The 13,926-nt window shown below is 41.8% G+C and overlaps 1 protein-coding gene across 2 annotated transcripts in view; it reads left to right on the forward strand.

Moving 5' to 3' along the window:
• The window catches only part of BCAP31 (B cell receptor associated protein 31), a 48,154-nt gene extending 35,151 nt beyond the window's left edge, over window positions 1-13,003 (forward strand). For both annotated transcript variants that reach the window (XM_026711685.2, XM_087925772.1), the window contains exons 7-8: window positions 1,592-1,692; window positions 12,395-13,003. In XM_026711685.2, the coding sequence (XP_026567470.1) occupies window positions 1,592-1,692; window positions 12,395-12,433 (140 nt within the window). In that variant the 3' untranslated portion in view covers window positions 12,434-13,003. The remainder of the gene's footprint in view (window positions 1-1,591; window positions 1,693-12,394) is intronic.
• Window positions 13,004-13,926: the final 923 nt, after the last annotated feature.

A 13,926-nucleotide genomic window follows, 5' to 3' on the forward strand; every position in this document is an offset into this window, starting at 1 on the left:
GTCTACTGAACTTCCAGGTGCCAGCCAAATTTAATCTTATAGAGTCATGGCCCCTGGATTTTAGACACGTTCTATAAGTTGGCCCACTTGAGGTACTTTTGTCCAAAAATTGTTATCCTATCATGCCCTGTTTTGTCTAGTTAGATTGCAGGCATGAGAATTTTAGTAGTAATTGTTTCCTCAAATATTATCACCTCAGGATCTGAACAGTTTGCAAAGTAGATTCAAACATGATGTGGACACCCCCATGCTTTATGATTGACAATGAGATTCTTTTTCCGGAATGAGATATTTGATTTTTCCAAACATAATCTCATTAACACTAATGAGTTCCATTTTCATGTCATGTTTCCACAGAACATAGTTTTAATAGCCTGCAGGATCATCCAGGCAGTCTTTGGTAAATTTTAGATACTCTTTCGGTTTGGTGTTCTCCCATGCTAATCACTCTTAATGTTTTCCGTGCAGAAGACTCATGAACATTGACATCAGACAATACAAAATGGGCTACAAGTTTTTTGCCATTACCCAGGGGTTCTTTTTGATGTCCTGGAATATTGCTTGTCTTACTTTTGTCATGATTTTTGTTGAAAGATCAATCCTGGGAAGAGTGACAGTAATGTTGCATTTCCCCCATTTGTCACTACAACATCCGCTTTGCCATGGGCTGATTGAGACTGAAGTCTTTGGCAATGATTTTATAGTCCCTTTTCAACCTCCTAAGCATCTCAGTTCCTTTTGTAAAACGTGCAGATTTCTGATTTCCTTTTGCAGCTTGTCCCATGAAGAGTAGTCTTTGATGATGATCTTTGAGGTTATTTTTATAGTAGAGGGACCCTCAAGTCATGCTTGGCCATCATCTCATTGATTCAAATTTTCCCTCTTAAAAGACCTCCCTATCCTAGGTCTTTACATACTTCTTTCGACAAAGACAGAGAATGTTGCCTCAGTGTGTTCAGTAAAAACATGGCATACTAGGTCATTTGTTAGTGTACGTTTTGTATAACCAGAATCTATTACATAATTTAGATGAAGTCGATCACATGGTAGATCACAGTACTCTAGGGTTAAGGAGAATATTATGGGTTCACAAACTTTATCTCACTGTAATTGTTTTCAAAATCATCTAGATTTTTGATGGAAGTGTTAACTCCCAACCTATTGCTGGTTCAGAATAAAATCACCGGGGAAGGAATATTCTAGCTAATGAACTAACCTTATGTAATTATCTCAGCTCTGCAACCCTCAATCAAAGACAAGTTAATTGGCTGCGACACTTCCATTAAATAATGAGTTGGTGCAAACTAGTATCCACCTGTATAGCTGGGCTAATCACCTGAATCCTTTACTTGTAGGAGGTTTGCGAAAATTGAAAGAGGTGATTTTTTTTCTTTTTGGAAGCCCATAATAGAACAGGCAGGCTGCTGTGTTTTGTTTTTGAATTTGGGAGGAGAGAAGCTGTGATATGGAATGACCTATTTTCAGTGAAAGATTCATTGGCACCCTTGCCTTGTGATTGCTCTAATAACTGGATGTGTGATGATGCTGAAACTGTACTGATGTGATCCTATTTCTCTCTTTTTTCACCCAGCCCTGAGTAAGGCAGACAACGAGGCATTGGCTATGCGCAAACAGGCTGAAGGATTGACAGTGGAGTACGACAGACTGCTGAAGGAACATGCCAAACTTCAGGTGCCCAGGGAAGAAAATAGGGTGGCAAGAATATGGAGATTGGGAGCAAGCTGGGAAGGCCTGTAATGGTATATGCAGGAGACTACTGTGTACCTGTAGGGCCTTCCGAAGCTGTAAATCCATCCTTGTTTATTTTTTAACAACTTCAATATTGTCAGTATTTAAGTTTGATCTCAACTGTTGCAAAGATTGTGGGGGTTGGATCATAGGGAGTTGAAGGCAGCAATGATACGAGATTCACTGAGCCCAGCAAAAATGCCTATGCTGTAGCCCCTTTTTAGCATAAATTTTATTCTTATTCTTCTCCTTCCAAAATGCATAGGGAGTTTTTATCAATGCATTTACTTAGCTTCCTCTACAGCACCCTTCCACACCAGCCTGTGGAAGGCTGTAGTAGATGAAGCTAAACCAACGCCCTCCATTTATAGCCAGCGTCCTCTGTGGCTATGCTGGTTGCCATCCAACCCATTGATGAGAAGCCATGTTCTTGGGGAGGCTGCAGCAGATGTCCTCTCTCGTAGAGAATGCTGTTTCCCTTGCCCAAATAGAGCAGAACTAGATGGATCTATAGAATGCTGGATTGCCTGATTATTAAACTAGACCTACCTAGTTCCTGAAATGGTTCCTTGCATGTTTTAGCCTCCAACCCCTAATTATCTTTGTTGCTCTTCTCTTTATTCTTTCTAGAGTTTTAACATCTTTTTTATATGGTGGTGACCAAAACTGGATGCAATATTCAAAATGTGGTTTTACCAAACCATTATAAAACAGTATTAAATTTCACATGATCTATTTATTCATCTGTTGATGCAGCCTAGGACTGCATCGGCTTTTTGTGTAGTTGCAGCACACTGCTGCCTCATATTTAAGGGGTTGTCCACTAGAACAACCATGATCCCTCTCCTACAGTTACTGCTGTTGAGCCATGTACTACCTTACCTGTATATTTAGTTTTCCTTGTCTATGTGTAAAACTTTCCTTTCCCACCACTGAGTTGCGTTTTGTTGGATAGGCCCAGTACTCAAATCTGTCAAGATTCTTCTGGATCTTGAGCATATCTTCTAAATTGTTGGCTATTCCTCCCAGTTTGGTGTCACGTGCAAATTTGATGAGTTCTCCTTCTATCCCCTCATCTAAATCCTATATAAAGATCTTGAATTGTATTGTGCTGAAAACAGAACCTTGGAATACTCCACTTCTCTCCCTATAGATCAGGGGTGGGATTCTACCAGTTCTGCCCACTTCTGTAGAACCGGTAGTTCTGAAGAGCAGCAGACAGAGAGCATACATAGAACCGGTTCTATGTCTGCTGCTGTTTTGGCCTACCTGCCCGCCTGGGCTCTTACCTGACCTTTATTTTTCAACCGCAGCTGCTTTACCCGACACAGCTCTGGTTGAAAAAGCAGGAAAAAAAGGGCTTTTCCAACCACTGCGTACTTGCACGCAGTGCTGCTCAGCTGTCCGGGCAGCTCAGCAGGTCGTAAATTGCACTTGCGTGACTCGTGCATGCACGCACGACACAGAGCGACAGAACCGTTAGTTATATCGGTCGGATCCCATCCCTGATATAGATGTAACTCCATTGAGGACTACATGTTGAGTGTGGTGGATCAGCCAGCTGTAAATCCATCTGGTGATAATGCTGTTTATCCCACAGTTTTCTATCTTAACAAAAACTAGGCTGTGGTGTAGTTTGTCAAATGGCTTACTGAAGTCCAAGTATAGTAGACCCACAATATTCAGTTGTTCCACTAATTTAGTCACTTTGTCAAAGAATACAATAAGATCTGTTTGGCATGATTTTTTTTATTTATTTTTTTACTTACTTACTTATTTATTTATTTAGCAAGCATGTATTAGATAACAGATATAAGTATAAACATGATTATTAATACATGAAATGGATACAGATAAAAGGGAACATTAAGACAGGGATAGTGGGCACGTTGGTGCACTTATGCACGCCCCCTACAGACCTCTTAGGAAAGGGGTGAGGTCAATAGTAGAAAGTCTACAGTTAAAGTTTTTGGGGTTTGGGGAAGAAACCACAGAATCAGGTAGAGTATTCCAGACATTGACCACTCGGTTGCTGAAATCGTATTTCCTGCAGTCGAGTTTGGTGCAGTTTATCTTGAGTTTGTATCTATTATGCGCTTGTGTATTGTTGTGGTTGAAGTTGAAGTAGTCATTGTCGTATTTCCTGCAATCAAGTTTGGTGCAGTTTACCTTGAGTTTGTATCTATTATGCGCTCGTGTATTGTTGTGGTTGAATTTGAAGTAGTCATTGATGGGTAGGACATTGCAATAGATAATTTTATGTACTACGCTTAGGTCGGACCAAATTTGTGTTTAACAAACCATGTTGGCTTCTAGTAATAACTTTGGTTGTTTCTAGGTGTTCACAGATTGCTTAGGTTTTCCAGGATCTTTCCAGGTATTGACATCAGGCTGATTGGTCTGTAGTTTCCTGGATCCATTTTTCCCCCTTTTTTGATGATTGGAGCCACATCAGCTCTTTTCTGATCCTCTGGTAGTTCTCCAGTGCTCCAGGATCTTGAAAGATAATGTTCAGTGATTCTAATATCACGTTTGCCAATTTCTTCAGAACTCTGGGATGTAATCCATCTGGTCCTGCTGATTTGTATTAATCTAGAGTGGATAGATATTGTCTTACTATTTTCTTGCCTAGTTTGATTTGTATTCCTAATCTGCCTTTTACAGTACTATTTTTAATAGGCTGGACTGTTGTTTTTTTTCTTTTGTGTAAAGACAGGTGTAAAGAATGAATTAAGCAGTTCTGCTTTCATCCTGATGCCCATCGCCTCCTTGCCATCTTTTCCCATTAGTAGACTGATTTTTTTTTCCTTTTATACATTAAAAGGAACTTTTTTTTATTATTGACATATGTTGCAAGCCTTAGTTCATTCTGAGCTTTCCTGACTTCATCTTTGCACACTTGGGCTATATGCTGGAGTTCCGGCTTAGTTATTCATCCCTTTTTCCATTTTTTATACTTGTACTTTTGGTCTTTGAATTTATAAGAGAGGTTAGCATGCTACTTTCATCTAGGATCTCTTATTTTTCTTTTTCAGTGATATTGTGCTAGACTGGTTTTTATAATCTCATTTTTCAAAGTTTCCCAAGCTTCTTGAATTGTTATCCCATTTAAGATTTTCATCCATGGAATCCTTCCCAAGCTGTCTCTAAATTTGTTGAAATCAGCTTTCTTAAAACTCTAAGACTTTAGCTGGACTTTGTTATATTGTTTGTATCTGCATTACGTTGAATTCCAATATGACATGGTTACTCTCTCCCAAAGTTCCCTCCACTTCTACCTGTTCTATCATTTTGTCTCTGTTAGTATTAAGTTCAATATTGCTGACCCTCTAATTCTACCTTTTGGGAGACGGCGTTATGTCCTAGGTTCATCAGCAATCTTTTTGATCTCCCATTAGGTGCAGAGTTTGTCTCCTAGTGGATGTCAGGATAGTTAAAAGTCCCCCATTACCATTGTAGTATGCTTCCTGCACACTTTAGCTTACTGATTAGCAAAATGTTCATCGATTTCCTCTGATGGTTGATAGGTTGGCCTGTAGTTTACACCTGTGGCAATATCATTCTTTTTTCCTTTTATATTGACCCACATGCATTTAAGAAGATCTTCATCTTTTTTTTTTTTTGCATTTCTATAGAAATGTACCAATTTCTTATATATCACGCAACTCCACCACCTCTTTTATTAGGTCTTGTTTCTTTTAAACAATGTAAATCCTTCTAGCTGTATGTTCCGGTCATGGGTTTTATGACACTAAGTTTCGGTAACGGCAACAATGTCATATCTGCCATCATGTACTAAGTCTTCAAGTTGATCCTATTTGTTCCTCATACTTTGAGTGTTTTAAATTTATCTTTTAAACAAACAAACAAACAAATGGTTGGTTGGTAATGTGAATGTAGTAACATATGAGAGATTACAACTACCTTATCAACTGCAGTGAGTAAAATACTCTGAGACAGCTATTAACCCATATTGGGGGAAGGGTAATAGATACCCAAATGGCAGTAACGTTTCCTGCTTTGTGCCTGCCCCTTGATGTAGGAAAAGGTTTCATAAATGAAACTTCTTCTCCGGTAGTCGTGAGCAACAAGGGGCCTTTGGTGACTTCATCTTCATCCAGAAAAGGAATGCAGGCTGACTGGATTTTAAGGTTTCATGAGAACTGAGTTAGGAATCTTGTGGATCATTTAGCCTTCCATTTCTGAGCCTCCCCAAAGTCTTGGGCTCCTGCTTTCTCCTCAGTTTTCCTTTTAAGAATCTTGACCCTTCCTAATTCTGCTTTCTGAGTTTTCACCCTTTGTCTTCAACTAGCCTTCATTTGCTCCAAGATAAAATGACTTTGGGTGGAACCTCTTCCTAAAATCTCTGTACCTTCCTACATAACAGAATAGGCTCACAACTGCCTTTCCTTGGGATCTTTTTCAATGGCTGGGTCTAGCCTAAAAACCCTTGGATTCTGCAGTGGTCTTTTACCCAGGGACCAAGCAGGCGTGACTTTCCTGGTCTTCCAAGCTCAGACAAGGTCAGGCTGCACATGCCTTCCGGATATGCTGAAAGTCAACTCCTCCAATCCCAAGGCAGCCCAAATGCTGGGAAGTGGGGGGCCCAGACAGAGAGCTTCAACAGGGCCCTTTCTGGGGTACATTCCTCAGGCAGTGAGACTTCCAAATGTCCTGTTCCCTCCCTCCTTCAAACTACTTCCTAAAACAAGTCCCTTTGCAGCCAAAAGGGCTGCTGTTTTTTAGGAGGCAAAAAGGAGCTCTTATAGAAGCCTTTTCCCCCCTGTCCTCTTTGAGGTGTCCTGTGAATCCTGCTGTACCTGTGAAAAGTTCTAGGCTCTTCTTTCCCTTCTCTCTCTCTCTCTCTCTCTCTCTCTCTGAAGAAGTTGGTTTTAGCCAAAGTTAAATTGCAGATCCAGCATTGTAAAGAGTTAAAAAACAACCACCACCACCAACCCAGGCTTCTGTTGCCTTGGTAACCTCATCCCCACACAGTGGCTACCAGGAAGGCAGATGCAACACACTTCCTGCAGAGAAACCTGGTGGGGAGTGCCTGGGAATCTGGCCCAGTAAACATCCACATTGGCAATTGGCAGCACGTAAGCAGTCATAAGATGCTGCCACACCTGGTGGCTGATAAAGGTGAGTGGGCGGGGAAGTGCAACCACAAGGCGCTCAAGCAAGCAGCCGAATAAGGCAGGTGGAGCCTGAGGGAAGGAGTGTTAGGTGTTTTCTTTTGTTCCCAGAGGGGAGCAAAGCTTGTGAGAGTTCAGGTTTAATAGTACAGGAGTAGAAGCTACTAAGGCTAGACTTAAATTGGGAAGCAAATGGCTGGATAGTTGGCTACAAGGGTAGTTGGAAAATAGTCTTCATGCCACTTACCTGACTCAGATAGAAGGACTTCACTCTATTCTTATCAGGGATCCAAGAATTTAAAGACAAAGCTGAATACATCTTCCAATAAGATCATTCATTCCTGTCATCGTCCCCCCTCCCCCCCCAAAATAAAATAAAATAAAATAAAATCTCACCCCTGGTTCATTGGGATGCAAGGTGCAATCATGATCATAGTCTTGGTTGAACAAGAGATTTTGCATCCCAGAAAGCATCCTTTCAGACGGTTTCTTTCACCTTCTTTCAGAATTACACTGGTGGGAGGAACCTTGGCTTTGTTTGCTTGAATTGTTTGAAATTATGTGCTGCGTGGGTCTAGGAGTCAGAGATGTAGCATTTTAATGGGCTTGATTCTCTGCTAATATTGGAAGCACCCAAGTGCTTCCAGGGTGAAAGGATTTGCTGGTGACATCACTATTGCCCCGGGGATGCCAAGTTGATGACTCCTTTCATGTCCCCATGAAGTTGCCCACCATCTATCTACTTGCAGTCACCCACTTCAAATCTCTGGGTTGACGGGAGCTAGAATATGGGACGGGATCTCATCCTGCCCTGCGGCAGCAACGGATCTCAAACGCAATGCTGCCTATCATCAGCCCAGCATTCTAACCTCATGAGCCATCGCTCTCCAGTTCTCTGCTACTGTATGGGCATAGTGATTTGGGTTACCTGGGGTTCTGTAGATACTACAGAGGACATAAAACTTGGTATAAATAGAAGTGATCATTGGCTGGTTACCCTCTTAGTCTTAAGAGGAGTTCAATTTCACAGCTATTTTCCCCCTCTAACCATATAATACTTAGTCCTTCCAAAAAATCATGATCCCAAAGGCTGTATCATCAGAATTGTGAGCATAATTAGTTATTTTATGCATTTTTTGTATAAATCCTCTTTGCGGTTCTTTTTTGGTTGCTGTCTTGATTGTATCTACTACAGCCACCTGTTATTATTTTCTTCTCTCCCTTGTACTCCCAAAGCACATCTATTTTGGCTTCCAGATCTGAGTGTTGCTTTGCTTTGCCAAAAGCCTAAAAATAGTGCTCTGTGTGGATACTCAAATGACTTTGAATACCGGCAACCCTGGGGAACATCGCTCTGCTTTTAATAACCTAGAGTGGCAAATATTCTTGAGATTCCAGAAGGCTCCTTACCTAGGATATTGTTGGTTGTACCCACAACTTACATTCTATTTAATGTTGTTCCTAGATAGTTGGTTCACACATAACGTCTGCTGTAGTTGGTAACGTTTAGATATGTCTGCTGTAGTTGGTAATGATTACTTCCTTCATGGAATTGGAAAGCCTTTGAGGATCATCCCAATAGCCACAATGGCTTAGTATGAAACAGGCTGGTTTGTTCTAATACCAACCCATAGCGTTGGCTAGAGCAGGTCTCTCCAACCTTGACAACTTTAAGACTTGGGGACTTCAACTCCCAGAATTCCTCAGCCAGCTTTGCGTTGAAGTCCACAAGTCTTAAAATTGCCATGGTTGGACAGCCCTGGGCTACAGTCAAAAGCTGGCTGAGGAATTCTGGGAGTTGAAGTTCACAAGTCTTAAAATTGCCAAGGTTGGAGGCCCCTGGGCTAGAGACACACGGTTGGCTTTAGTCCTGGCAGAACTCCTTGGTTCATATGTAGGGGGCTCTGTTAGAAGCCTGTTGACTCGGGGTGGTGGACAAGAGGGAGCTAAGAGTGGCAGGAAACTACATGTGGGCTCACAGGGTTTCCTTCTACAACAGCTGAATATCCTATGAAACATATACTCTTTTATTCACTTTCACCTTCTTCGTTGCCCTTACGCTTGAAACTGACTATGCTTTAGATTCAGGGCATAGTGTCCTAGTTATGCCACCGTGTTGCAAAACTTTGGGGAGTAAGGGAAGAGTAGAGAGTTGGATTCTGGTTGGGTTGCTGTACGGTTCAAAATATTGCCTGAAATGCTATTGCCGTCGTATCTACTAACTTGGAAGAAATACCATGAGCTATACAAGTGGCCCATTTGTTTGTTCATTTATTTATTTCTACTTTATTAAATTTAGTTGCCATCCATCTGACAATGAAATGATACTGGGCAGCTTACAGCATTTTAAACTTTGAAATCCTAACAAATATCTCTAAAAATGGAGATTGCAATCAAGATAAAATTATGTACTTTTAAAAAATGGCTATTCCTCCTTGTGGTCTCCCAAGTTGTCTAGGAACACTCCCGGATAGAGCCTAGGGGTCTTCCTGCCCCTTTGTGCAATGTAAACAAATCTCCCCCTGTGGAGTAAGGGTGCAGTTAGTCATAGGTATCGTGCTAATGAGACTGTTGGATGAGAAGAGGAATTCAGGAACAGCTGCTTTAGCCCTCTTGAGCAATTGCTGGGCTGAGCAAGTTATTGCATGGTTGAGCTTAACACTTGAGAAAAGTAGAAATGCCTCAAGTATTTCTTGTCATCCAGCAAGTGTTTCTCTTGATGTAACCTTCCAGACTCATCAGATAGATTGTTCAGGAAAAAAGGCACACAGTAGCATGCAAAAAGGGCTAATCTTAAAATCACAATCTCTAATGTGAAAATTTAATCTGATTGAATTTGCATGCAGGTGTGGCTGGTGAATAGCCTACTTTACAAATGCGATTTAATGACGGTGTGCTATTGTGGCACGTTATCCAACGGACTCTTTTGCGGGCTGGGATGTTTCTTGACCAAATCCCATTTGTGCCATGAATTTGATAGCAATTGGTCTACTTTCTCTCTCTTTCTTAGTCTTGGTCCCACACCACCATCTGAGGATAACACTGATCTGTATGATATGTCTATTGTGTGTGCTTGGAGCATGCGGGTTGATTTTAAAACATCGGGCTAGTGCTTACTTCAGTTGCTGATAAGTTACTTTGATTAAATATACATTATTGATACTTCAGCCTCATCTGGCTCAAGGTTGACTCAGCCTTCCATCCTTCCAAGGTCGGAAAATGAGGACCCAGATATTTGGGGGTAATAGGCCGACTCTGTAAACTGTTTTAGAGAGGGCTGTAAAGCACTGTGAAGCGGTATATAAATCTAAGTGCTCTTGCTATTAACTCTTTAAAATTTGTGGAAGTTTGGGGAAATTTTTTAACTACAGAACGTGGCTATACATCTGCATGAATAGCAGTTTCATCTAGCGGAGAACAGTATAAAGCTTGGATCTCTCCCAGTTGGAGTGTAATCCATTCTCCATTGGAATATACAGTAGCAACAGATTTCTATGAATGTGACACCATTGCTGTTAAGAGTTGTGTGCAAGCTAATTAATTACGCTCTGTAATAGGTTAAGTGATAGTAAATTTAGTAGTTTTGCCTAACTTTATAGTTCTGTCTAGTTTTTTCTTTGGAGGTGATAAGAAACAGAAAGTATATATGATATGGAAGCTGATCATCCACCTCATATTCTGCCCCAAATAAATATTGCTCAGCCATTCCTCCATCATTTATTTTGGTTTTCATTTCAAATAGTAGTCATGACAGTCATAAGTCAAGGCACCCATGTGACTGGACCTCATTTTATGATTTTTTTTAAATGAGGCAGTTGTTTAGTGAATGTGAGCGATGTGGGGGCCTAGTGATGAAGACTCTCACCTCCCACTCGGAAGGTTGAGAGTTCGATCCTAGGCAGATGATAATCTCTCAAGGCACAAAGAGAGAATATCTGCTATGAACTCCACATAGGTGTCAGGAAGGGCATCTGGTCGGTAAACTCTCAGTTCCATTCAGTCGCCCTGACTCTATCCCAAATTAAGGGATTACAAGGTCGTAAAAAGAAAAAAAAGTTTAGTGAATGTGTATTAAGTGAATGCTGTGGCGGTTAAGTGGATCCATGTACAAGTACTCCTCGACTTACACCAGTTCATTTAGTGACTAAAATTACAACGGCACTTTAAAAAGTTACGACCATTTTTCACACTTATGACCCTTGTAGCATCCCCATGGTCACGAGGTTTACATTTTCATTTGCTTGACAACTGACTCAAATTTATGATGGTTGCAATGTGTCCCGGGGTCATGGAATCCCCTTGTGCAACCTTCTGACAAGCGAAGTCAATGGGGAAGCCAGATTCACTTAACATCCAGGCAGTGATTCACTTAACAAATGTGGCAAGAAAAGTCAAAAAACAGGGCAAAACTCACTTAACAAATTTCTCACTTAACAACATAAATTTTGGGCTCGATTGTGGTTGCAAGCCGTATTCCTATGAGCACTTTTTGACAGAAATAGGCGAAAATCGCAGTCACGTTAGTCCTCAACTCTGCAACCAGTTGTAAAGGGCCCCAGAGGTGTGTGCAGCCATTGGAACTCCAGAACCAGGCCCTAAGTAACTTCTGGAGGATAAGTGACCAGTCATTCAGTGAGGACTCCTGCAGTTTCAAAGCTCTAAAGAACAGGAACTTCTTTAAAAGATGCGATAAAAAACTGGCTTGGGCAAGAAGTGGATCTCTGTGCCTAGTTCACCCACAGTCCTGTTATTGAGTCATTTTGGGATTTTTTTTTGAACCGGCAAGTCTTGTCAGCATGTTTGGCATTGCTGAGAAAGAAATGCTGATGGGAATGTCTTACAGCAGCACCACTTTCGTAAGTCATGTTTGCAATAACTAGCATTAGGCACGTATGTTATGGAGACAAACCAGAGTGACACACTGGAATGATGTGCCCAAGAATGAACAACTTGTGATCTTGCAGCACACAAAAGACAATGGCTTGAATGGAGCCCTTGCGTCATTGGCCAGCAGGGAGTCAATGTGTTGTGTATATTTCATGTTGCAGAGTTTTATGACTGGCCTATTGTCTGCTTGACAGTAGGCTTGTATTTAGTTTCGAGGTGTACACTGTAGAGTATCCACTAGCTACCTAGGTTGGTTGAGGAGTTCAAGGAACATTTTAAACACAAGTATATTTCCCCTGTCTTGATTCTGGAAAACGCATAACAAAATGCCAAACATCACGGTGACTGCAGAATTCAGCTTTCTGAAGAGGTTAAGTTGGTAGCTCTTAATTTAATGCCTCTTTGGCTGCTTGGAAGTTGTCTCAAAAAAAAAAAAAAAATGAAATAGAGGCTTGACTGAATTACTTTGCGCCTCAGCACTGCAGTGCTTCCTTTTCCTTACTAAGAAAGATTGCAGAATAAACCGTGCAAAATTGCACATCTTGAGTGCTGACAATCTGCCTGTTAACTAGGTGGAAGCCTTTCTTGTTCTAATCAATGTTTTGTCTGTTTCTTTTTTTCAGGCAACTTGTGAAGGCCAAAAGGATAAGAAGGACGAATGATTCCTCTCTCAGTTGGATTGCCCAGTCTCCATCCCGTTCCTTCTTCTTGTACATTTGTCTCTTTCTGGTGGTGGGACCTAACTCAACCCTCTGTTCTTATCCGCTCCTGTCCCTCTCCCAAACACCTCCCCCCCCAGATGCTGCTATAGCTTTTGAGCAGACACTGGGTCTCTATTGCGCCTGCTGGCAAGAGACAACTGATGCCTGTCACTGTATCCCTGGGAAACTTTCCAGGAGGGCGGGGTAGGGTGGAGAAGGGGTGAGGCCAAAAGGAGAATCCGTTGAGGCTGGGAGCCAGCAGCATGTCCGGGTGCTGTGCTGGGGGAGGTTGCCTGGCTATTTCAGCATGCACTCATAACAGGGCCTGTCTCTTTCGGCTGCATTTGTATTGCCACGCATTGGCCATTCCTCTGCCCCATTCTAGGCTGAAGCGTCCATGTTGACTTTGTGTGTCTGAATGGAAAGGGGGAAAGATTGACCATAGGTCCATACCCTCTCTTAATTTTTTTTTTTTAAATATGCGAAATAAGGTGACTGTACAAAGCTTCTTATTAAATCTTTGGAACAGTATTCTCGGTGTGTTCTGTGAGGGGGAGAGGGGGGGTGTTGAATTTCCACTCCCTAAAAAGTGTTTTACCTTGTGGGTTTGAAAGTATGTTTTGAGGAGAAAACTGTGGGGCCACTGGGTTCTTGGCCTGCCTTTTTTCCTGGCTAAACTCAAACCACCCCTGTTGACTGCCTTGGGAGGTGAAAAGGGTCTCCCCCCCTCCTCATATTGGCCGCACTGTTTGTGTTGTCATCTTTAACTCAACATCTGGATCTTGTCCAGGTTACATTTATGGCTTCTTTGGTCCTTTGGCTTTCCAGCCATTAATTAGGCCCCGGAGCCACAAGGGCTGCTACTGTGTATAATCTTTGGCTAGGTGCCCACCTAAGTGACAAGGTTGCCTGTAAGCAAAGAAAAGCAATTCAGTCCCAGACTAATAAGAGCAGAACTCTGGCAAAGGTGGAATAAAAAGGGGGAGCTGGCAAAATCTGTGGTGGAATGGGAATGGGATAATTGCTGTTGAGGGATTTAACTAAGGCCATAATGGAAGGAGTTTAGGGAAGAGGAAAAATACAAACTGTAAGGAATACACCTTCTCCCCATATAGGTGGGGTGGGGAATTCAAGGCATCTGAATGTGGCATGAAAGGCCTGTAGAATCCTTTACGCCAACAAGGTGTGCTGGGAGGGTAGTATAAAACTTTTGCTCTGTTTCGTTTCCTGACAAGGGCAAACCAAAGTACTGTTTGGCTCTTTCCCAGTAGTATTGCCTAAATCAGTTTCTCAACTTTTAAGAGGTGTGGACTTCAATTCCCAGAATTCCAAGGTTGAGAAATACTGGAAGAAACTGGCAGAATCATGGTACATGGGGCCACTTTCCCAATCTCACTCTGTTCAGTTGGCCAATCTGGAAGGCATCAGAATCTGTAGGATTTGTAAAACTTGAG

Source organism: Pseudonaja textilis, chromosome 2 (genome assembly GCF_049901715.1).
Source record: "Pseudonaja textilis isolate UNSWEBS1 chromosome 2, rPseTex1.2, whole genome shotgun sequence".
Classification (NCBI taxonomy): domain Eukaryota; kingdom Metazoa; phylum Chordata; class Lepidosauria; order Squamata; family Elapidae; genus Pseudonaja; species Pseudonaja textilis.